Here is a 25963-nt window from a genome sequence, read left to right as displayed (position 1 = left end):
CCATAGGAGCCCAAGGTATCTGGAGAGATTAATAGAAGGGCAGCTGGACCCATGTGGGGAACAGTGGGGGACACCTCAGTTAGGGTCTGTTTTTCTCTAATGACTGAAGGAAAGGTCCCAGGTCAGACGTGAAGCTTCTACCAGGAAGGGTTATGGTTGCCAGCTTGGCACAGCTAGGTCCTAAAGGACTCTTACCACTAGCCAGGACTGCAGGGGCCAGGAGGCTGCAAAGGATCAGCACTGTCTCCATGGTGTCTGGGATAAAAGAGAAGACATTACTCTGGGAACAGAAGACCTTCCCCAAACCATCACCCTGATTGGGACTCATCCCAGCCTTAGCTGTGCTGGGAGCATGTGTGACCTGAAGCTACTTCAGATCACCAGGACCAATGTACCCATCGCCTTATCAGACTCTCAGAGAGCTCTGCCTGGTCAATCCTACTATGCCAGATGAATCAGAACACTTAGCACGCACTGTGATAGGTCCACACTGCAGGCCTGTAACTGGAAACTTGGGCCAAGGTCATACGATGGCTCAGTAACTCTTTTAGCATGGGGCTTCTGGGTCAAAGCCTTAACATCCCAAGGACTTTGGAGATGACCGTCCCAGGGTCCCCACAGCCTCATTAAGATGTGGGACTCCTGGTCCAGCTCCCACAGTCAACAGACTACCAGGAAGTCTTTAAAACACACACACACACACACACACACACACACACACACACACACACACACATGCATGTTTGCTATATGTGTGCAGACATCCCTGGAGGCTAGAAGATCCAGGGCATCAGATCTCCTGGAGCTGGAGTTACAGGCAGTTGTGAGCTGCCTGATGTGGGTGCTGGTCCTCTGGAAGAGCAGTAAGTGTTCTCAAGCACTGAGCTGTCTCTCTAGCCCCTAGGAAGTGTTGATGCCAGCCCTGAAGCCCAGTCAATGAGTAGAAACCACTCTTTGTTCCTCAAACTCTATGGCAAACCCTGACACTCATGTATGACTTCCTTAAGTGCCCCCCCCCCCATGCTGTTTCCTCTGTATCCATCAGCTTCCTCTAGAGGACCAGATCATCATCTCCCAAAAGATGACTTGACTGCATTAAGGGAATGTGGATAAAGGTTTCTGAGCATCAGCTCCCAGTCCCTCCTTCCCTGGAAGACTGTGGGTGCTCTACCTCATCCTGGGGGGATGAGGTGAAGGACCAGGATGGGACACATGGGCAGAGTCAAGAGCAGACTTGGCTTCACCCGAGACATGTATCAGTGGAGTTACACTCCTTACTCTCAGGGTCAGAGAGTAGTACAGAGTGAGGAGAAGAGCAAAGAACTCAAACCAGAGGTGTCCAAAGCTGCTCTATCTTTTCTGGTAGGGTAAGCCTGGCTATAGCCTGGCTAGTCTGGTTCCGGCCAAGCTCCATCTAACAAGAGGCTCTGCTGCCATTCACCAGTCAGACACCAGAGGGCAGCATAGCGATACCCAGAACCATGCCCACTCAGATGTAGGCGGCAGAGAAAGAATAATCTCCCGCCGTAAAGCCGTATGAACATATACACACCTTGCTCTTCTTAAAATTATGCTTGACACATATCCAGTCACGTTGCTTTGGTGTGGTTTTGTGCATATGTAAATGTTCGGTGTCTGAACAGGGGCATGCACACGCATGTGGACCAGCGTCTCCCTCAACTACCCTGACCTTTGTCTTTTGAGACAGGGTTGCTTGCTGACCCTGGAGTTGACAGATTTGATTTAGCTAGGCTGGCTGACTAGTAAATCCCAGCAATCCTAACTTCCCACCTTCTCAGTGCTGAGACCAAAGTTAGCTTCCACTCTACCTGCCTTTTCTGGCTGTTTTGTTTGTTTGTTTGTTTGTTTGTTTGTTTGAAATTACGAAGTTCCAGGAATCAAACTCAGGTCCTCGGGCTTGAGAGGCAAACACTTCAATGACTGAGCCATCTTCCCAGCCCCTAGTATAGCTTTTTTCCCTTTTTTTAGTAGTTTTATAATTATGATATAATATTTACAATCTCCTGAGACTTGCTTTGATCAACATTGTTCTAAAGTTTTATCTATACTATTACACCGGACCATAGTTAATTCATGTTTAATATGTGATATTTCATTGTGAAGGCAAATTACTGTGTAGTGTTCCATTGTCTTGTTGATGGGTGTCTGGTCTCTTTAAAAATACATTGCTAACTCTAAATGATATGGTTACAGACACTTATGTGCGTGCTGCCTGGGACACACATACAGTTGAGAGGTTTTTAACAATTTTGATGACCCACTCTCAAAAGGAACAGGACTTATATTACAGATCAGTGGAAACACACATTTGTGGATACTCGAAAACATGGCCACCAAACAAACTTACTGTGAATGATGTACTCCACTGTTCAGTTTCCTTTTGCAAGACCTATGATGAGGCCCCTTGATAAGCCTCACGCTACAGCCCGGAAATGATGGCCTAGAGTGAGCAGAGCTCTGAAATCACAGCTTGGGTTAGAAACTGCTACACGTTTTAATTGTCCTCTATGGAGGTTATTACCATTTTAACACTCCACCAGCATGATGTGATTTATCTTTGTTGCTCTCCATCCTAATCAGTATTTGACATTGTCAGAAATCACAATTTATATCAATCTAGAGACACAAAATGTGGCGTTAATCTGGTCACTGAGCATTGGGTGTTTATTGTGTCTGTTTCTTTATCAGAGATGGGGCTTTTTTTTTTTCCATTTTCAAATCATTTTCCAATCTTGACACTAAACCTCAGTTATTAAATATTCCAAAATTTCCTCTCAATCCCTGACTCATCTTTTTACTTAAGAATATGTTTTATATCTATTCATTTTATTTTGTGTGTATGGTGTGTTTATGTGGTGTGTGTGTGTGTGTGTGTGTGTGTATGGTGTGTATGGTGTGTGTGTGTGTGTAGGTCAGATGATAACTTGAAGGAAGGTGGTTCTCTCCTACCACATGGGTGATGGGATCAAACTTGTGTAGTCAGGTTTGATGGTACGCACTTCCATCCCTTAGGCTGTCTTGCTGGCCCTGTCTTTACTTTTAAAAACTGCCCTACAATGCACAGACTTTCTCAATTCGAATATAGCTGCATGAGATGACTTACATGTCTTATTTAAGACATTTTTTTTCACACATTCAGGTCTGTAAGAGTTTCCTTTTGAAATTTTTAAAACTTATTCTTTCACATTAAAGGATTTTTTTTGCTTTTGTTTTGCCCAGAGTGGTCTTAAACCTCTGGATTTGTGACCCTCAGCATCTGGAGAAGTGGCGGAACCACAGGCAGGCGCCACTGCACCCAGCTACATTTCCACCTGTATTCCACCTGGAACCGAGGTGTGAGCTAGGGTTCTAAAGTCTGACTTGTCTCCCATTCTGATAACCAGACGTCCCAGGACCATTTGTAACCACCAGCCCCTTTCCTTATGGTGTGCTATACCAGCACCACCGCAAGTCTGGTTTCTGCTTGACTGTGCGGTATTTCCTGGCCACTTCTTGGGATGTATTGGTTAATTTTTCTGTAGTACCCTTCTTACTTCCCATGGATTCTACTGCCTTTTGTCAACTGTAGTCTGAAATTATTAAATGGGAAATTCCAGAAACTGCTGTGGATATCGCTCTGTACAAATAAAATGCTGATTGGCCAGTGGCCAGGCAGGAAGTATAAGCGGGACAAGAGAGAAGAGGATTCTGGGAAGTAGAAGGCTGGAGAGAGACACTGCCAGCCGCCGCCATGAGAAGCAACATGTAAAGACACTGGTAAGCCACAAGCCATGTGGCAAAGTATAGACTAATAGAAATGGGTTAATTTAAGACAGAAGAAGTAGATAACAAGCAGCCTGCCACAGCCAAACAGTTTGTAAACAATGTAAGTTTCTGTGTGTTTACTTGGTTGGTTCTGAGCGTCTATGAGCCTGGCGGGTGAGAGAGATTTGTCCTGACTGGTCCAGGCAGGAAAACTCTAACTACAAGAAACAAATGATTCATACAGTTTATGGCACACCATTCTACGAATCATGGTGAAATATCTCATGGTCCCATTCCATCCCGCCCCAGAATGTGAATCATCCTTCTGTTCCAGTATCTCCACACTGTATATATTATCCACCCATTAGTAACTTAGGACCATCTCTTTTGTCAGACCAACTATTCTGTGTTACTGTGCTTGTGGTTAAATAACCCTTTGTAACAGATGCAAACACAAATACACCACAAAGCTATAGTGCTTAGTCAAGAAAATACAATAAGATACATTGAAAAAGAATCCATATTTAAGAATTGTTATTATAGTATATTGTTATATAATTGCTCTATGTGGTATTGATAAGCTTTTCTTAAATTTATCTATTTACTTATTTATGTGCATTGGTGTTTTGCCTGCATGTACATCTGTGTGAGGGTGTCGGATGACATGTAACTGGAGTTCAGACAGTTCTGAGCTGCCATGTGGTTGCTGGGAATTGAACCCAGACCCTCTGGAAGAGTAGCCAGTGCTGAGCCATCTTTCCAGCCCCGGTGTTGTTCATCTCACGGTGCCTAACTTATACAGTAAAACATCACCATAAGTAAATATGTATAGGAAAACAGCATACTCAGGGTTCAATATTAGTTGTTTCAGATGTCATTCATCTCTAGGGATCTCGGCATGTATTCCCTGTGGACTACAATAACTGCATTAAAAATTGGTATCTCTGTCTGTTTCTACAACTTTTTAATAATCTTGCCATGTTGTAAGAGAGCCTTCCATCCTTTTCTCTTCATTCTTTGAGAATGCGTCACTCTTCTGGATCTTTGCTCATATACATAAATGCAAGAATATATTAATCACACTTAAGACGTTGGGATTTTCACGAGAACTGTCGTGAATTTACCTGGAGGGAATGGGTTGAACTGACATGCTCCTGATTTCAATTGCCTCAAGATTTATAAATTTTTTTCATTTTCCAGGACCTTGTCAATATTCTCTAGTGAAATATCATGATGCCTTCACATAGGTGTTAGATCCATTCAGGGTACATAATAAATTATATTGCTATTTTAAATGTTAACATATTGGGGAGTATGGAGCAAAACAATTGATTTTTATATATTGGTCTTAAATACAGTAATCTTAAGCTCTTTTGTCTCTAATAATTTACCCAGATACCTTTGGGTTTTCATTATAGACAGACAAATGATTGAGTGGTGTTTCCTCCTTCTCGAGGACACACAGGTTATTTCTAATTCTTGTCTCAGTGCACTAAGTCTTAAAGTGAAATGCAGTAGAGAAACAGTGACCACATACACATATGCACACACACGTTTACACACATGTACACAAATTTGGTCTCGTTTCCTATTACTGATTTTAAAGAAAGTTCTAAAGTCTTGAAAATTCTCCTCTAACACTGGGGTTCCAAGATTTGTTTTATATTAATTATGAGTAAGTGTTATATGTGTGTGTGTGTGTGTGTATTTTCCCTTTTTAATCTAACAAATAATTTTTTGTTTTGTTTTGTTTATTTATTTGAAATAAGGTTTCTCTGTGTAGCCCTGGCTGTCCTGGAACTGGCTCTAGAGACCAGGCTGGCCTTGAACTCAGAGATCTGCCTGCCTCTGCCTCCCTAGTGCTGAGAATGAAGGTGTGCACCACCACCCCCACAGATCAAACAAATAACATTTGTAGATGGAGTACTAATGCTAAAGCTGAGATAAAACCAATGTAATACTTTAAATACATAGGCAGACTTGGCTTGATGTTAGTCTTAGGATTTTTGCTCTTATGTGCATGAGTGGGATTGGATAGTAATTTTATTTTACTGTATTGACTTTGCATGGTTTTAGTAATGTGCTGTGATTTCTAGAAGTTTATTGTTTGAAAATTTAATCCTCATTATCAGTGCTATTTGGAAGTTGGGCCTTGGAGATCTACTGCAGTTTGAATTTGTAATGCTCAACCCCCATAGGCTCATGTTTGAACACTTGGTCCCTAGCCTGTGACATTCTTTTGTAAAGTTGTGAAACTTTTGGGAGGTGGAGTCTCTCTAGAGCAGTGGTTCTCAAACTTCCTAATGCTGCGACCCTTTAACAGTTCCTCATGCTGTGCTGACCCCAACCATGACTTTATTCCATTGCCACTTTATAACTGTAATTCTGCTACTGTTGTGACTCATAATGTAAATGTCTGAAATGCAGGATATTGGATAGGCGGTCCCAAGGGGTCACGACCCACAGGTTGAGAACCAATGCTCTAGAGGCCATGGGACATAGGGGATGGGACTTGATGGTCACAGCCCCACCTCTCTTCCTGTCTTCTCTCCACTGCCTGAGTCCCAATGCTATGTGGCCAGCTGCGGGCTCCTGCCGCCGCCATCCCTTCCCTGCTGTGACTGACTACCTCGCTAAACTCGTCCCTCAAGTTCCTTCTTGTCAGTTATTAAAAGTTATGTTCCACACATGCTTAGACTATTGTGAATTTCTTCAGTGAGAACTTACATATGCTCAGTAAATATAATCATTTCAATTTTTATGTTAATGAATTTGACAGTTTGACTTACCCGAAACTGAACCAGAAATCTTAAGATATGCCATAATCAGGAAAGACTTAAAAAATGTACCCCTATAATCCACTAGGAAGTTTTAAGTTCTTTTATCACCCATTAGCTGGGCCTTTGAGGACTATATAGTGGGTTTTCTTTTCTTTTCTTTTCTTTTTTTTTTTTTTTAAGATTTATTTATTATGTATATACAGTGGTCCTCCTGCATGTATCCTGCATGCCAGAAGAGGGCACCAGATCTCATTACAGATGGTTGTGAGCCAACATGTGGTTGCTGGGAATTGAACTCAAAACCTCTGGAAGAGCAGCCTGCTCTTAACCTCTGAGCCATCTCTCCAGCCCTCATATAGTGGTTTTCTTGATGTATATTCATTTTAATGTAATAGTTACTGGTTTTTTTAAATCCTAAGAAATAGATTTCAGGATTTAATCAGATTCACCAACAAGTATGATGGCCCTCCAGAACCTTGTGTTGGGCCTATTAAGGATACTTGGGCAACCCTGCAGAGAAGCCCAGGTGACAAAGAATTAAGGGTCTTGGTCCCAAAGCCTACTAGGATTTGGCCTGCCATGAACCACCAAGTAAGTAAGTTTGGAAGCAGGTGGCCCAGCCTCCCATGACCTCTACCTGGGTGGGGAGCTTGGCTATAACCTCTTCAAAGGGCCTGAGCCAGACCCACCCAGCTAAGCCTCTCCCTGATTACTGACTCTCAGAAACTATGCAAAATAACCAAGGTCAGTGATTTAAAGCTGCAGTTTGGTGGGTAATTTGATATGAAACAGATTCAATGTATTCACTGTATGAACTGTCCACTATCCTTTTAACTCTGAGTCTCCTTCAATTTTTTTTCCTTCTTATGAAGACCAACCTTCTTTTTTTAAAGAATATCCTTCAATAAAGACATATTCACTGTAAACTCTGTTTTTATGCATCTGAAAATGTCTTCATTTTCCCTCTGGGTGGACAGACAAATCCCATGGAGATCTACAACAGTTCCAACCTTCCAGTGTTCTGATGGGACCCCATCCTGTTGAACAGAGGCATGTTGTGATTAGTCTTGATTGTCAACTCGATGGGATCTAAAACCACCATGGAAACAAGTCTCCGGGCATGACTGTGAGGGATTGAGGTAGTAAGACTCCATCTCATGAGCTAAGGTCCTGAGCAGAATAAAAAGGAAAAAGTGAGCTGAACACCAGCTTCATCTCTCTTTCCTTCCTGATTACAACTGAAATATGTCTGAGGGACCATGACCAGCTAGCCTCCTATTCCTGCAACTAAACCCTTCCCTGCCAGGAGAGACTGTATCCCCTTAAACCGTAAGCCACAGTAACCATTTACTCCTTTGGCTGCTTCTTGCTGGGTACCTCATCACAGCAACCAGAAAGGTAACATGGTGCCAGCAATAGGCTGATACTCCCAAGGTGCTTATTTCTAAAACTCAGCGTTAGCGAGCTGGATATTAAAGGGTAGGCAGCCTTGTTGTGAGCAGGCTTACAGAGAAGAACACATGGCAAGAGATTGTGGGGAGCCCCTAGCAGCTCAAAGTAGCCCTTGGCCAACAGCCAGCAAGAGAATAAAGACCTCCATTCATCTGCCATGTAGAGATGAATTCTTCCAGTGAGCAGAGCCCTCCCCAGTCACACCTACGCTAGTTTGGTGAGATTCTGATGCAGAATGCAGCTAAGCTGAAAGAAACTCTCTTTTATGTGTTGCAGGGGCATAGCATGCCCATGTGGAGGCCAGAGGAGGCTGTCAGGCATCACAGTCTATCACCCTCTGTCTTATCCCTTTGAGACAGGATCTCTCACTGAAGCTAGAATTTGGCCAGCAGCCGGCAACCCTATCTCTAGCCCTCAAAGAGTTGGGGTTCCTGGCACATTCATGGTCACTTTGGTTTTTATGTCGGGGCTGAGGAGTCAAACTCAGGTCTTCATACTTGTGTGGCAGTGCTCTTATCTACTGAGCCACATCCCAAACCCCCAGACGGTACGAACTATCCGATCTATGTGTGTTCAGCTGGTAAGTTTGCAGTAATTTGTTAGGTTAGGCAGCACTTAAAACCATTCAAGGAAGGTGTCTTGGCCATGTACACATGCTTTAAGGTACCAATCCACTGTGTTCTGGTTTCCATGGTTGCGGTCAAGAAGTCTGCTGTTCGTAGTTATCTCTCTCTGCCTCTTTCTTTGCGTTTAGTGTTCCAAGTTTCACTGAAGTCTAAATGTGGGTTTATTCCTGTGTGTTGTTGTGTTTCTATTGTCTGTAAATTCGTCCTTCTCCTAAGTTATGACCAACTCTCAGGCTTCATCTCAAGTCACGTAATTCCTCCTTTGCATTCATCTTATCTCTCTCTTCTGAGACTCTGACTTGGAAATGTGTTGGACATCTATATTCTGTTCTGCAAATCATCCAGCTGCTTGTTCATATTTTCCACTCCCTTGCTTTCCTGTGCAGCACGCTGGGTGATTGTTCCAGAATTCTTTCTTTTCTCCCTTTAACTGTGTTTAATCTGCTGTCTCATTCATCCACTTAATTGCCTGTTTCAATGATTATGTTATTTCTCTATGTTCTAGTCGGTTCTTTTTGTAATAACTTGGTCATCTCATTAATCTTTTTGCCCGCTCATTTTTATGACCTCGTTGTTTTCTTTTAACATTTTCTTCACAGTTTTTATTTTTTAATTTTTTTGTATCTGCTAATTTCAAAGTCCTGAATTCTTGGGAGTATAAATTACCTCACAGTTTCTGTGATTTTTTTTAAACAGTGATTTTGTTTTTCTTGGCTCCCTCTCAACACACACATAAACACACACACACACACACACACACACACACACACACACACACACATCAAAACCAAAAAACAAAAACAAAAACAAACAAACAAACAAAAAAAACCCAACTTGGTTTAGTAGTCGTTGATGGTGAGCTCAAATTTGCTATATTAAATCTGTGGGAAATTCTGAGACTCTTTTTTTTTTTTCTTTTTCCACGGAGACTGAGAGTAGCCAAAACCAGCCTAAGAACAGGTTAGGCCCTCACACAGGTCCTCAGCTTGATGCGGAAGTCATAGGTTTGGTTCCTAACCCTGCTGGCTCAGTGTTCATGGGTCTCCAGAAGGCGCAGTGCCTACTGGCATCATGCTCAGCAGCTCTGTTTCAATTTACTTCACACTTTACATACTTGTGCTACTTTGATTTCATAGGATTTTAGCTGGAAGATTTATTTTGGTTTTGGAGTTAGGTGCTGGTTGGTATGCAGAAAAGAGTGACTGATAAGAGGTACCTCTCTTCTCTCGTGTAGGGCAAGCCCCCTCCCCCCTTCCCCGTGGCAACAGTAAAGCTGGAATCATTACTTTACAGCAGAAAAAAAATCAATGTTGAGACAGTCATACTGATTTAAATAGACCATCCAAAGAGGGAAATAGGCCGAGCGGCAGTGGCGCACACCTTTAATCCCAGCACTCGGGAGGCAGAGGCAGGTGGAGCTCTGTGAGTTCGAGGCCAGCCTGGACTACAGAGTGAGATCCAGGACAGCCAGGGCTACACAGAGAAACCCTGTCTTGAAAAACCAAAAAAAAAAGGAAGGAAGGAAGGAAGGAAGGAAGGAAGGAAGGAAGGAAGGAAGGAAAGAAGGAAGTGTGTACCTGCTGTGTATAAAACCCTCTTTCCTCCCTCCCCGCCTCCCCTCTCTCCTCTCTTCTGTCAAATTTCTTGCTACTTCCAGACCAAGTTCCAACTCAAAGCACACAATCAAAACACACCTGGGCCTTGTCCAGAAGACCGCACTGAAAAACTGGAAGGAGACTGGAACTGACATTGAAGCCCTCCAATGTGGCTCATGCATATAATCCTGGTACTCAGCAGGCTGAGGCAAGAGGGTCCTCACGAGTTCTAGGCCCGTCCAGACTACAGAGAGATCTTGTTTTATAAGTAAAACAAAATTAAATTAACCCTTAGGGACCTTCCTGGATCTCCAGATTAACCGGCTGGGCATGTCAGCTCACAGCGAAGAATTTACTGGGCGGGTAGAGCCCTCCTGGGGAAGAAAAGCCCTATCCATGGCAAGGACTCCAGACTACCAGGTGTGGCCCTCCACTCTGTGAACCCTCAACAGTCACCTCCACAAACGTTCAGCTCGAGCTAATTCCACAAACACTGGACTCCTTGAGAGGGCCATGAATTCCAGATCTTCAGGACAGATAAAGTGATCAAGGCTTGGCTTCGGCTACCAAGGACACAGGGTTTGAGAGCCAAGGCCCTGCTAGCAGTAAAAAGGACAGTATAACAGAGGACCTGGAATTGCCCGTGGAGGAGCTGACATTTTAGCCAAGCCTTGAGAGCAGGATGGGATTTTGATAGACAAGGATGGAGGGGAGGGGGCGGGGAACGTGAGCAAAGGCAAAGAGGGGCGGCAAACAATTCAAGTCCGATCTCAGGGTGGTACTTCCCTCAACAGTGGCTGCCTGCAGGGTCATCCCAGAAGGCATCTGAAAGAGGCTGGGTCCACTAGTAATGTCTACCTGGCATAAGAGGGAACCGTGACAACAGCCCAAGTGTTTCCATGTCTAGTGGCAGACACCTTCCAAAACAGTGAATAACTCAGTGTGAGTGGGTGGGCGGTGAGGATCCTCATAAGATAGCCGGAATCAGATTGGGGAGAATTGTGAATGCCAAAGTCCAGAGCAAAGATCTGCCTTTGTATTCTAAAGTCAACACTGGGATCAAGCTACAGGGTACTGAGACAAACACCGTCATAAACTTGAGAAGTGGCCGAGTCTCTGTCCTCCAAGCTGCTGCCGGGACCTGGGCTACACCAGCAGTCCCACCCAGTGTGAGTCTCCTCCAAGACTGCCTCTTGGCACCCAGACCACGTTGAAAGATCACATCAGTGGTACAGCTGGCACTGGCTGGGAGTCCAGTGGCCAACCACATACACAGATGCCTTTGTTTCTCTGTTAACCAAGGAATTCTATCCTGACCTCCTCTCCGCCATGGGAAGACCCCTGGCTTCTCTTGGCCTCCCAATCTCCACATTCCTTGTCCTTACAGGGCGGAAACTGGGCAGCCAGGCGCTCAGCTGACTAAGAATGGGGAGCACAGTCATCTCACTCCCAGGCCCAGAGTTTGGGGAACAGATGGGAGGAGAGAGGAATAGTCAGGTGGGGGACTAAGTCGGGCAGAAGTGGACTGGGAGGGAGGCTCAAGAACAGTCCAGGATTCTCAACTTGCATAGGAGAACTGTCTTGTTTTGTGACCCTGGGCCTCTGTAGAGAGCCCTGAAGACCTGGCAGGCTGGGACAGGGCACCTGAGAAGTCATCACTGCTGGAGTTAAGGATTCTGTTACATCTTATTGTCCTGATCACCACTGCACTAGGCCATTCTGCTGCTTCCTTTATAGCCCGGTGTGAGGAAGAATTCCATCTGTTTCCTCTCCTTTCAGTAAGCCGTTCTATCCAAGCCCAGGCACCCCCGTGGCTGACAGCAGCCCTTCCATGTTAATCTCCTCTCCTGCATCCCGCTGTTTGCACAATCACCCACTGCACGTGCGGAGAACACAATCAGAAGAGTTCCTCCAGCGATTGTCTTTCCACGATGAGTCACATAATTTCACTTAATTGCTGGGTAAAAGATGCTCAGAAAGAGAAGGCACCAGTTGATGATATAGCAACATGCTATATTCCTTCAGATTCCATGCAGCCATGAGATACACCAGAATGTCTGCTACTATTGACACCCATCTCTCCTTATAAGGCAGAAGTTCCAAACGGTGTAAAATTGCCTCACCTTACCTGCAGACCTGCCTCCCTTCCTTTGCATGGTGCCTGCCTGCCTTCTGCAGACTCAGCCCCTGGACCACACACTCCAGAATCATCACAGTGAGCTGATAGACAGGACATACCCAAGAGGCAGCCTTCAAAGAGCCACAGAGTTCCTAAGCCCCATGGCTTAAGTTTACAGGTCACCTAAGCTGTTATTAGAGACCATGGGACATGATTTAGCTTAGGGAATCTCCACATCTTTCAACAAAGATGCTGTGGGGAAAGGATGAACCTAGTATAGCATATAACCAAGATGTGAGGTTCCAGATGAATGTGGTATCTCAGCAGGCCAGGCTGGAATATTTGCCTTTAATTTGGGGAGACTGAGGTCCGATGAGAGAGGCCTGATTTAGCTGCCAGTCATTGGTAGGGACTAGCTCAAGAACCCATACCTCTGACCCTGCCTGCTGATATGGTGATCGGAGGCTGGGAACAGCCTTGTATCTCCAGCCTTGTATTAGGAGAGCCAGGTGGTACTGGAGGCAGTCTGATGGACGGACGCCAGGGCAGGCAGTGAGGGGCAGGAGGGAAGCAATTGATAGTCTCTTTTGACTGGAAAATGAGCTTGGGTTGGAGATGCAAAGTTGGGAAGCGGGCTAAGGGGGTATTGCTGGCTCCTGGGACAGGGAGGGAGTTGGTCCAGAAAGTGCCTCTGAGAGATACAACTTAGCCCCAAGAGCTTTCTTCCACAGAGGAGCAAGGCTGAGGAGGCCTTAAAAGGAGCATGCCTGGCCTGGAAGTTCTCACTTAACACATGCAGAACAGACCATTCTTAAGAACTTCAAGTCACTGCTAGTGTGTGTGTGGCCAGCCTGTCTCTGGGTTTTAATCTTTAGCTTCTTTGTTATTCTCAGCAGCTTGACCTTGCACTAGTTACAGCTATGATATGGGACAGCCGTTTGGCCCAGCCCACATACACTATGCAGCCAGAGTTATGGCTAAGTCCAGTTCCCATCCTCCACTCACTTCTCTGTGGGATGAGGAAGAACCTACTGAAGGCCCCTTGTTAGCCTGACACCCATTTTTCAGGGAGAGAAACTGGGGCAGAGAAAGTGAGTGAGAGCTGGATTCTATACTTCTATCTTGCCCTGTCTGCCTCTCCACTGGTGGAGAGAGAGTAATCTTCCAGACATGAGTAGACTGCCCATGTGGGGATCCAGCCCAAGATCACAGAGGAGGGTTTCCATCCCCCCATAGAGGGCTACCTGCACTGTGGCTCTATAAAGGACCCATGTCCCCTTGGCAGGTGACACTCTTTTTGTTTGTCCCCAATCCAGCAGTCTCTGAGACCCAACAGCCTAGGGAGGGGGTCAAATGAACTCCATAGGAAAGGGCCCTGCTTTTCCCAGCCAAGCTCCCGCGTCTCCAGCTTCATCCATATTCACAAGAGAGCCAGAGGGACAGCAGAGTGCAGGGTGTCTGCCAGCTCACCCTGAGTGGGAACTGGGAGCTGTTTGCTCGAAAGGGTGATTTTTTTTTTTTTCCAAGACACATTATAGGCCTATGCAGTTCATGAGGAGGGGGTGGGGAGCATGGGGTGGGCAGTGCACAGTCAGCTGATCCATCCCATCCACTTCTCAAGGCTGTAATAAAGGTCAAGTGAGATAACATGTGTGAAGGATTTTTGAAAGCTGCAGAGCAACGTGATCGCACTATGCAACATTTATCGGGTGCTCATGTCATACAAGGGTGGTTCCACACAGCTTGCACTTCTTCAACAATCGGACTGTGGCCTGGGAGGTGGTCACCATGATGACTGCATTCTACAAACAGGCCAACTAAGGAGACAAAGTATGGTGACTTGCCCAAAGCTCTAGAAGCCAGCTTCAGTCCCAAGTACCTGGCCCCCCGAGTTCCCGCTGGGAACCACTTAGTGTCCCTGCTGGGAACTACTCAGCTGTCTGTGTCTGCCACCCAGGAGCCCTGTGTCTCAAGAGAGCAACAGAAGCTTTAGGAGGCTTTCCTCCTGTGACTGTAAGAAGAGGTGCCGGGGGACAGGATCCCAGGTCTGGGGGAATGGATGTCATGGCCTTTGAGTGGGCACAGCTGCTCTCTGGCTCCCACAGCACCACTCTTACCACTGGTATCCCCTCCTGGGAGGGAGCCTGACCCCCTTTGCCCTCAGCCTGTGGTCTGCGGAAGTTTGCCCCTCACAGTCTCTCTCTGGTGGCCAAAAGGAATGAATCGGGGTCTTCAGTGTCCCCTTGCTGCCTGAGAAGACAGAATCGAGGAAGAAGAGATAGCAAAGTCTGATGGCAAATGCAGGGCTGGAGGCATGGTGTGTGTGTGTGTGTGTGTGTGTGTGTGTGTGTGTGTGTGTGTGTGTGTGTGTAGCTAAGCAGGCAGCTGCAAAAACAGGGGGGGGGGCAGGGAAGGGGTTCTGATGGGCATCAGGCCATCTGCCCCCCAGGGAGCAGAGCCTACCAATCATGACGTTCAGCTCTGTGAGTGACCGCCCCTGCCTTGCTTTGTTGAGGACAGGTTCCATTTCAGCCATTTCGCAATGAAGACAGATTGCTATGGAGCCTGGTACGGTGGCACACACCTGTAATCCCAGCTTTCGGGAGGTGGAGGCAGAAAGATGGGGAGTTCAAGGTCATCCTCGGCTACACAGTGAGTTGGAGGCCTCAGCTACACAGTAGTTTCATGACTCGTGGAATTCCATGAGACCCTATCGGAAAGAGAAGGGGCCTGGGCTCAGCAGCTGGCATCGTACTAGCTCCTTTGGCACCAACTTGGACTCACTACTGTTAGTGTTGCCCAGCTCTGTCCTCTCCTCCCTTCCTCCTTTTCTGCTTTTTCCTGGAAAATGGGGACGAGAAAAAGCAGAGGGGCCAGGGAAACGCTCCTGTCACCTCTCCCTTCTTCCTTCCTATAAACACTAGAAGGTTCTGGTGTCCTCCACTGATACGAGGCAGGGAAGGCTTGGCCCACAGCTGACACCGGCCCCCCAGGCACTGCTTTCTGCTCAAGATCAACAGTGGTCACCAGGGTCTCAAAGCAGGCAGCACAGAGAGTATGCCGGAGGAGGAGCCCGAAAACAGGGTGCTGGCCAGGATCAAGAGGCACTCTGACCAGCAGGGAAAGAAGTCACAAGATGGGACTTAGGCGGGCCCAGGGGCAGTGCTCCCATCAGAAACTGAGCCAGCAGAGTGGACAGGAAGGGTGGAGGGGAAAGCAGGCTGCAGGGAAAAATAAAATCTTCATCTGAGGGAACACCAAGTCTCCGAACCATCCTCCTCCCAACAGGGTCCTTGCCGGACCGTCTCACTAGGCTCCCTCTGCCATGCCCCTGGCTCCCTAGTTACCATGATGCTCTAAAGAGCAGAGAAAGGAAAACACACGAGGTGGGGAGCCTGCATGGGGAAAGTCAACAGACAGCTGCTGTGTCTAGGAGAAAGGCTCTCACACCGTTTCCTGGCAGCTGGACAGTGTCAGGCACAGCAGTGTCCCAACCCTTGAGGTCCTCGGGCTCCTCTCTAGCTAGGAAGGCCAATTTTCTTCCTTTCCAAAGTCCTGCAGAAAGATTGCCTTCTGCAAGGGGCTATTTCAATGTGTCCCTAGGGGCTTGAGTCAGGCTAAGGTGATTGCTCTAAGACCTGGGGGCTATTCCTAAGTTGTCACTTGGATTCAAGGAGTCTGATGTAACAGATCACAGACTCATATCTTTTAGCCCTGAACCCTCCAGTGAGCTGAAGCTAGACCATGGCCCTGAACAGCTGCAGGGGATACTATCCATTGGCCCTCAGCTCATAGCCAATACCAATAGAACTAGCAGCCAAGCGGCTAACAGCCTTTCATAAGGATCACGAAACTACTGATCACTTGTGTCCCATCTGGTGAGAATTTTAGGGCGTGGAGCTGAAATGAAGGTGTCTTCCCCCACAATATCATCCCCAACACGGTCTTTTAATGTCAATACATCTACTTATGAAAGAGAAAATACTCCTGATGTTAACAGCTGCTGATACCTTAACACGGAGTTCTTATTCAAATTGGTTTCTGAGCCAAGCAATGGTGGTGCACACCTTTAGTCCCAGCACTTGGGAGGCAGAGGCAGGCAGATCTCTGTGAGTTTGAGGCCAGCCTCGTCTACAGAGGGAGATCCAGGACAGGCTCCAAAGCTACAGAGAAACCCTGTCTCGAAAAACAAAAACAACAGAACAAAATGGATTTCCATATGGCTGAGATGCAGTGAGTCATTGTGGAAGAAGCTGTGATTTGAGAAAGAATATCAGTTTCATCATCCCAATAACCATGGCCACCTACTGTTGCTTAGACCCCCACACACTTATCAGCCAGAGTACTCTACCAAGCAAGAGAGACACAGCCCCCTGCACGATGGGTCTATGATCTAGCCATGTTCTCAGGCTGTCCTCTCCCTCCCTAACTCCAGTCTGGTTCCAGAGCTCATGTGTAGTCACCTAGAGGGAAACATCCCTTTAGTCTGTCCCCTGCGTTCTATCACCTACCGGGTGGGTGCAACAGCCTGCCTCATTCTGTAGCCACCATGCACATCTTTAACCTTCTCCTGCCACTCAGTCCCAGACTTGCAAGACTTAGATGGTGAGGTGGCCAGAGAGAGCAGAACTGATGGGCTAGTATGCCTGCCTCACGGAGTGGGGGGAGCCGAGTTCTAGTAATGAGCTCCAAAACCGTGTTACTGGGGCACGACTGAATGGAGACCTGGTGCTTTCAACATGACATGAGGTGATGACAGTGACTTCTTGCCGCTGAGATCTTCCTTCCCCAAGCCCATGCCCCAGTCTATGATGGGAAAACACTGGCCAGACCCCAGGAGCAGAACATCCTCCAGTAACCTGACCCACAGTGCTCTTTCTAATGGCCGCAGTCATCAAAACCAAGACACAGCCACAGCCAAGAAGAGCCCAAGGAGTCATGATAATTAAGTGCAGAGTGGTGTCCTAGAGGGGGGATCTTGGGACAGAAAGGGAACATTGGGTAAACGCTAGGGACATCCGCATAAAGTGTCAGTTTAGCTGACAGTGTATCAACAGTAGCTAGAATGAAGTAGAGACTGTGGCACATGAAAATAATATCTGAGTGACAGCAGAGGCTCTGGACAAAGGAAGGCATTGAGCTCTGTGCTGTCCGCTCAAGTTTTCTGCAAACCTGAAACTGTTCTAGAAAAAAAAAAAAAAAAAAAGTCTGTTTCTAACCAAATTGGAATATTCAGTTAAAAAACCAAATCAGTCCTCCATCTCTATCCAGCCCCAGCCCATCAGCTCACTTCCCTGGCACAGTGCAGAACACAGGTGTTCCCAGGCCACATGCTTCTGTAATAAGCAGGGCATGGCTGGTTCACTGCCACAGAGCCAAGGGCCAGCAAGGCTTTTAAAGCTGGCTTTTAAAGCAAGTGTTTTTGGTTGTAATCAGAGAGGCCACTGATAAATCTGTGGCCTATTTGCTTGCCCTGTATTTTAAATACCCACTGAATAAACAATTAAACATCAATTCTTCAATTGAAGAGCCTAGCTTGAAATGATTGCTCTCTCTCCACAGACTGCCCATCCCACCACCACCCCCATCCCAGCATTCCTGAGCAGAATTGAAAAGGAGATGACCTCAAAGCTGTTGAGGGAAAGGGAAGAGTAGAGGGTGGTGGCATTTGGATGGGCCTGGATATCTGGTGGCCTGAGTTACTTTGTCTTGAATTCCTTGTGGTACTCAGAAGGCAGCTGGGCAGCCTAGCAGTTAACCCCAGCCCCTTCAGGACGAGGCTTTCATGTCTGGCAAGAGCCCATTGACTTGGGGTTCTTTTCCACCATGCCTCATTTACAGAAGAGGTGGAACCTCCAGGCCCAAGAGTTTCTCTAAGAGCCCAGCAACACACCCAGCTAGCTCTGCAGGCCAGGGCCAGAAGCCAAAGCCCGTGTTACACAGCAGGGTACTTATTACTTTAACTCTAGGAGCCTTTACCCTTTAACATGCAGTTACTTCTGGGAGAGGGGAAGCTGGCCACAAGGAACAAGACAGAGGAGACCTGGAGGACTAGGCTCTTCCTCAGAAAAGGAAGCACACCACAGAACTCAAACCCAGGCCTGATGTCTACATGTCTTCCTGGGAAGACTCCAAACTGACCTACCAGCAGGGGCCTGGGGCTTGGGGTCACTTCCCTGTTATTGCCAACTGAGACAGACTTCATGGTGCCAACCTAGCCAGTCCCCAGAGGAATACCGTAATCATCAGGGCATTATAGCCAACTCAAACACAGACAGTTGACATGAGCTGCCCAGCACGAGCCAGGCCCAAGCATCCCATCCAACACCACAGTTCAAGGATCCTGCCTGTCCAGGACAACTGTGTCTGGTTCCAGCAAGTCTAGGTAACCAGGAGCATTATACAGAAGCCACAAGCTGGGTGGGTGTGACCCAGCCAGTCAGAAACAATCACACACACACATACACACACACACACACACCCCTGCTGACAAATGCCCATTCACAGAAACCAGAAGAGCAGTCCCACTAGCAAAGACAGAAACCTAAAGTTACTGCCAGACCAAGGGCCCAGAGACCAGACCCATGCTATCCTCCTCATAAGCAGATCACATTCCAGGGGATTGTCATCCCCTCTCTGCTAGCTGCTGACTTCTGGAAGCACAACTCGGCCTTCATGTTTCCACCTACACTCTGCATGGATTCATATTCTTTCCAGAGATGGGAGGGACCAAAGAAGGTCTTCTAGGGTCTAGACACCCAGAGAGTGTAGAGGCTAAGGGACCCCTGACTTGACCCTATTTTGTCTGTTTTAGGAAACTGTCCCCTCCCTTCTCTGGACCTTTGTCGCTCCATTCCCAGAATGGCATAGCTTACACCTTTTCCATGCATTGCTTGCACACACACACACTCTCATATGTGTGGGGTAGGGGGAAGCGCACGCACTTGAGTCCCAGAAAACTGTGCCAGAATGCCTTGGGCCAGAGGCACTTGCCAACATCTCTGGATCCCAAGCAATTGGGTCCAGCAGCTTATCTACAGATATTGATTGATCAAGTAATTAATTGGCATGTCAGCATCACTGTCTTTAAGTCATAATCCACCCTAAGCTCAGAACACCTGAGAATCTCAATGGTATATTGAGAGAGAGAGAGAGAGAGAGAGAGAGAGAGAGAGCGAGCGAGAGCGCTGAGGATCGAACCCTGGGCCTTGCGCTTGCTAGGCAAGTGCTCTACCACTGAGCTAAATCCCCAACCCCCTCAATGGTATATTTTAAGCATTTTGAGGCATTCCATCATGCTTCCCCCAACTCCAGGCCTTCATGTCCTCATCTCTGCCATCTGGGTCTCGTCAAACTCCCAAAAGGGACGGTGAATCAGCTCCCTCTGTTAACTTCAGCCTTCAGCATCTGCCAGAATGCCAAGGAAGAGGCATTCCAAGACCATACATGGGAAGAAAGGAATGGACACCTTAGGGATGGGCTAGGTGGGAACAAGTGCAAGGACTCAACACTTCCCACTGGAGGCTGACTCCACTTACGGGCTCTCTGGACTTCCTCCATGTGCACCTGCCTTTATGGGGGGCGTACAGAAGAGGGAGGAACATCTGTAAGCTCACTAAAATGATGACTGGGAATCAGATAGAGCTTCTTGGAGGGATGAGCACTTGAGAGGAGCCTTGAAGGGTGACGTAACAGTGATGTCATCCTACTGACAGTAAGATGTAGTTATCAACATTATTCACCTGCTTTCCAGAGCTGGCCCCAGTATATCTCCATGCTCATTTGACATACAAGTTAAAAGAAGAAAATTAAAAAAAAAAAAAAAAAAGCAAAACCAGAAAGCCTCAGAACCTAAATTTATGGTTCTAAAAAGGCTCTCATCCTCAACTCCACAGGCAGGAACAGCATGTTCTAACAAATCTCAAGTAGAGGACAGAGCACAGGGTTGGGGTTAGGCACCTGGATGCAGCTGACTAGGAAGGGCCTGAAGGGTAGGACCACATACCTGTCATTACTCAGTGGTGGACAGCCACACACAGGGGCTGTGACAGAACCAGACTGGCGCCGCAGGAGCCACAGATAACAGATCTGGTGGATGAACTTAAAAGGCAGTCACAAGGGTGAGAGACTGCTGCTAGGTAAAGCGGGAAGGTGTGTGGAAACGCGCAAGCACCTGCTTCTGTGTCAGCGACAGAGGATTATGTATGTGTGAAGAAAGGATTGTGCATGAAAGTCCAAGTGTACTTGTCCATGAGTCGGAGAGCCCTCCTGTGGAGGGTTACAGGGTCTTCCTGATGGAAGATAGAGGTGAGGTGGGCAGGCAGGGGGAGGACAGGCCAAATCATTAGATCTGCCTGAGCAAGGTTGACTAAGAATGTGGCTCCACAGCTCTACAGGGTTCTGAGAAACTCATAGGGCGTGCCATACTGAAGGGACTTGGTATTTGCTAAAGGATGAATGAGTAAAACCTAGGCCGGGTTTCACTCTCAAGCTGTGTGTGTGTGTGTGTGGGGGGGGGGGGGTTCTCTGACTCTTCCTACCCAAATCATGGTTCTTGACTGGGCAAAGGCACTCCCACACTCCCAACTTGATCCCTGGTGGCCAGACCTCTTCCTTCCTGTCCCCTTACCCCAGCCAGACATCTTTGTGACAAAAGTTTCCTATGCTGTTTCCAAGATGGCTTTATATGTCCCATGTCAGAGTTCTTCTCCATTTTAAAACAGAGAAGATGCTGCTAAATGGGCCCCAAGCTTCTGCCTTGGCCAGAGAGGTCCAGCTTCTTGTCAAGGTCAGAGACCCAAGACAATGTGTTCCTGACCTTTCTAAACTGTCCAGAGGTCTTCAGAGACCCACTGAATGCTGGTCTCAGACTCATACTCTGCAGAGGTGGCCCTTTAGGCCCTTTACGTGTTTTAGGCCCCATGTATATCCTAGCAGAACGGACAGGTGACTCTTGCCCAGGTCCCTCTCCATTCAGCTCATCCTTGGCCTCTCAGCCATTGCCTGGCCAGTATTGAAAGAGGACCTTTCTCCAGAGTGGCCAGACAGTCTCTTTCTAGCTTAGTTCAGCCGCACCCCCGCCTCACTGGTACCTACAGAGAAAAAGCAATCTTATTCAAGACCATAGAATCCATACACATTTAGAGGAAAGAAGGGCTTGGAAATGACTAAATCCCCTATGGACAGATGCGGAAACAAATGTCTAAGATCTTGGAGGCCTCGGGTTACTTGAGCACAGATCAAGCCATTTTTAGGCTGCACCAAGAGACCTGTGGTACATCCAATAAGATATTGTGGAATAAATGTATTTGCCCTTGGGAAGCGTAGCACTCAGGGGTGAGCTAGGGAGCTAGAACCAGGCTTTTTGTGGGCCACAGGCTCTGACTCCTGTAGTTGTGCCTTTCCAGCGCACCCCAGGAGGAGCAGATAGGCAATCTGTTAGATGGTGATCCTAGGGCTTCTTGGCACTATCTGCACCCAGATGGTAGCCTGTTGCATCTGACAGGGAGAGAGTGGGGGTTGAGGACTGTGTGCTCTCCGTGAGGGGAACCTAGGTGGGTTGATTTCCCATGTGAAGTTGCTCTCCTCACCTCTCCTTGCCACATCCTCCAACTTCACTCTCTAGGAAAATATAATGGGGCAGACGCCTCTGTGATCCACACCTACAAGGGGACCCTCACTTTGGAAGGGACATTCTGATCTCCGAAGGACTGACAGCCACCAAGGGAAGAATGGAAGAAGTACAGGCCTGGCAGTGTGGGATCCAAAATCTTGCCTGTGAAGTCTGTCCTCAACCAACCCCTACTGGTTGTGAGCCTTTGCCTCCGTTTTCCACCTGTGTCATGCTCCTGAGGCTCTGGAGTCAGGGACTGTGTCTCTTTCCTCACTGTTCCCAGAAGTTAACAGATAGTAGGTGCCAAAAACTGCCCAATGACTGAACTAAATGGGACCTCCACCAGTCCTAAGGTCAGGTGGAACCTGGAGGGGAACTCTTCCCTCAAGCTCCCCCCATCTGAGAACAAGTCCTGGAGGTGTCTTTACACGCAGCAGCCCATGGCAATGCCGCTTACTCTCCCAGATGCATAGAAATGATCAGAGGAGCAATCAGGAAGCGGGAAAATGGCTGGAGGGAGAAACCTGAACTCCACACAGCAGCTGAGTACCCTGACTTCCATCTCTTTGGCGTGTCTGTCTGTCTGTCTGTCTGTCTCTCTCTCTCTCTCTCTCTCTCTCTCTCTCTCTCTCACACACACACACACACACACACACACACACACACACACATCTCTGCTCCCTGCTTCTTCTTTCTGCCCACCTGTGTTCTCCATAACAGGCAGACTTCTCTCCCTCCAAAGAGCCTCCTCTCATCGGAAGGGACTATTGGGCTCAGGGAGGGAAGAACACAGCCCGCGGAGATTTAAATTCTGGTTTGTGCCCAGCCTCGCCCCTGGAGTCTGGCACCTAGCAGATGTGCCCCTCTACTAAGGAGGCCTGGAAGTCTTTCTTTCACCTTCTCCTGCAAGGTCCCTGGGAGATGTCAGAGGTTCCCTTCTGGATTTCTCTCTCTCCCTTTTCATACTCTAGGGATCCAGGATAAGGCTGAACAGCAAGAAAACTACCCTTTCTCTGCTTAGCCTCATCCAGCCTTGTGTGTGTGTGTGTGTGTGTGTGTGTGTGTGTGTGTGTGTGTGTGCTGGTAAAGTGATGGTTTATGTTACAGGTGGAGTTTGTGTGTGCACACACAGAGTGAAAGTTGAGTGTAGATGGTATGCATGTTAGTGTGTATGTGGGAGGGGGGTGCATATAGTGTATTTGGTGTGGATGTTTATAGTGTGTGCTTGGTGTAGTTGGTGTGTTTGTGGAGTGTAGGGTGTGTAATGTATTAGGTGTTTATGTGATGTGGTGTGCATTTGGTGTCTTTGGTGTTTATGTGTTGTGGTTTCGTGAAGTATACTTGGTGTACACGTGATATAAATGTATATGATGCTGTGTGTGTGGATTATGTTAATGGACTGTGTGGGGTTATAGGCATGTGAAGCTGTGATGATATTGTGTGTACTGAGTGTATGCATTTGTGTTTGTGGTGTTTGTGATGATTTGGTGGGTAAAGGGCCAGGCAGTTTAGAGTGGGAGCCCGACATAGGGTGTCCTCCCTTAAAAGACAAGGGTAACCAGTATCTAGGCAACCATATTGGGGGGATGGGAGGCAATCCGGAGGTGAGGAATGGGCAGAAAAAGGAGGGAGGAGGAAGTGGAATGGTTTCCATGGCAACCATGAGACAGGTCACGTGCAAAAGGCCAAGTTGGAAAACAGATACACATATTCATACATCTACAATATGAGGGCAGACAGAACCCCAAAGCCAGGAGTCCTTTCATCGAGGGCTGGGATGCCCATTGGTCCCTCTGCAAAGCTGGAAATCCCAGTTCCAACAGCCCGTGAAGCCAGGTTAGACAAAGAGAATAAAGACAGAGGGCAACCGGTGGAGCCAAGCCTCCAGCCACGCAGCAACCTCTGGGGCTGGAGGTTGGTGGCAGCTTGGGTGGGCCCATATTTCCAACCTGACTGTTCGGAGCAGGCGCCCAGAGACCCAGGCTCTCAGCCAACTCCACACGAAAGCCGGTGCAGACACAAAGGGGGAGGCTCCGCCAGGGCCAGCCCTGCTGGAGAAAGGTGGGGATAGGGTACCAGTGGCCCTGGAAAGAAAACCAGGCTTGACGACCAAGGGAAGGCAATGCGATCAGATGAAACCACTGGCCGTAGAACCCAACGCCTTCTCCAGGTCCCCCTCTCCATTCACCCAGCCCACGCCCACACCCCACAAGCACCAAGCCAACAAGTTCCATTTTGTGTGGCTCATGTGTCCACATTCACATCTAGCCACGTTCCCAGTTCCTTGTATCTCCACTCCCCGTAGGGTCCCCAGCTTCCAAGTAACAAAAGGGAAGCTCCCCGTCAAAAGGTCTTCTCCCCCTTTTCCTGGAGCTCCTGATCCAAGCTCAGAGCAGCCTCGGAAGCATTTTCTAGCCACTAGCATCGCCCACCTCCATTGCCTGAGTCCTCATCCAGGGACCCTTGGCCTTCGGATGCTCACCTCCTTGTTTACATCCTCAAAGCCGTTTCCCGCCGCCCCGGAGGGGACGTGGGCACACACCCACTGAAACAAACAAGACTCTGAGGAACCTGGTGCTAGAGGGACGGGTCCCCACCCGAGCCTCCTCCCCTCGGAATAAGGCGCCAACTTTGCCCACCTCCCCTGCTGCTCACCTAGGCGTTGGGTCCCCTCCGAGCGGATCCCGGGAGGACGTGCAGAGTCCCAGCAGCCGGGAGTGGCGCGCTGGGGGCAGGGCGGTGGGCGCGGCTTGCAGCTTTCCCGCCTCCCGGAGCGGGTTGACGGGCTGGGCTCCGGGATCGCCCGCGGCCGCTGGCTTCTCGGACCCTCTCAGACCCCCCTGCTGTCTCCCGCGCCCTCTTCTTCTCGAGCTCTTCTTCGCAAAGGGAAGTGAGGCTGGAAGAAGCAACAGGAGACGCACGAGGAGGAGGTGCCCAGCGCCCGAGCGAATTTGCCAGCAGCAGCTGCTTGATTTTCCCCCTCTGGCGAGGGAAGACTAACACCGTGACAGGGCTGGTGTCTTTTGGAAATAGTAAACTCAGGGGAGGGAGGCAGAAAAATAGGAGGAAACCCGGGTGCATCAGCCACCGGCAACCTTCCGTTCTTTGGGTGTGTTAGCAATTTGCATGAACGGAGCCAGAGATGGGTGGAGTTGTCATTTTCAAATAGAGCAGTGGGCTGTAGAGACAAGGCTCTTACCTGAACCAGGGTTTTTTTTTTTTACTGGGCAGGAACCCGTTTTCAAGACACCCTCCCCTCAAACCCTGACACTGTCAGAAAAGGATCTAAGAGTCAAAATTCGAGATACCAAATGAATTTGAAGATTTACACCATAGCTCTGTGATGCTACCTGTAGCGCCCCCTTGAAAGCTCACATATGGAGTCTTCCAGTCTCTCACCTGGGAAAGGGGTGGGGGGGTGAGAATAACCTCCAGGATGTGTTTGACTCGATGACTCTAAGTCATGAGGTCAGAGCTTGTAAGAATGGACAGAGGTCAGCTACCCACCAGGTTGGTAGTCAGGAAGCCCTGCTGTGAGGAAGGCTGTCCTAGCCAGTCAACATGTGCTGAAGGGTTGAGGGGAGCAGCTCTCATCTTCTAATTCTAGATCTGATCACAAGGACTCCCTGACAAACCCCAGTCCCCTGAAGTAATGAGCACTGTTAGCAAGAGCCCCAGTCCCTCCTCTCCAGCACCCCTGCCCCAGGCCAGTTTCTCATTTGTGGGGAAAGGGGGAGAGTCTCCAGAGATGGTGTTCAGCTTTCATCCCAGCCCTTGGGAAGCAGAGGAGGAGATCTGGGAATTTGAGGCCAGCCTGGTCTACAGAGCGAGTTCTAGGATAGCCAGGGCTACACAAGAGAAACTCTGCCTCAAAAAACCAGGAAGCAAAATAAATTTAAAAAGAGGGAAACTTGGTAATTCTGTGGCCCTTCAACTTGATGGGATTATTTTAATAAATGGTCAGCTCTCCAAAGCCCAAGGCAGGAAATAGACACAAAATCAATGAGACCTTG

At 48.0% G+C, this 25963-nt stretch overlaps 1 protein-coding gene across 3 annotated transcripts in view; it reads right to left on the bottom strand.

The window, feature by feature from the left end:
• The window catches only part of Fxyd6 (FXYD domain containing ion transport regulator 6), a 30998-nt gene extending 6063 nt beyond the window's left edge, over nt 1-24935 (bottom strand). For 2 of the 3 annotated variants that reach the window (XM_036194348.1, XM_036194350.1), the window contains exons 1-2: nt 24606-24930; nt 196-255 (exon numbers count right to left, since the gene is read on the bottom strand). In XM_036194348.1, the coding sequence (XP_036050241.1) occupies nt 196-250 (55 nt within the window). In that variant the 5' untranslated portion in view covers nt 251-255; nt 24606-24930. Of the gene's footprint in view, nt 1-195; nt 256-24432; nt 24496-24605 lie in introns of all 3 variants that reach the window. The other variant, XM_036194349.1, reaches the window with a different exon arrangement.
• Between the last annotated feature and the right edge of the window lie 1028 nt (nt 24936-25963).

The sequence above is a fragment of the Onychomys torridus genome, chromosome 7 (assembly GCF_903995425.1).
Source record: "Onychomys torridus chromosome 7, mOncTor1.1, whole genome shotgun sequence".
Classification (NCBI taxonomy): domain Eukaryota; kingdom Metazoa; phylum Chordata; class Mammalia; order Rodentia; family Cricetidae; genus Onychomys; species Onychomys torridus.
This window is presented reverse-complemented; position numbering and strand designations above follow the sequence as displayed.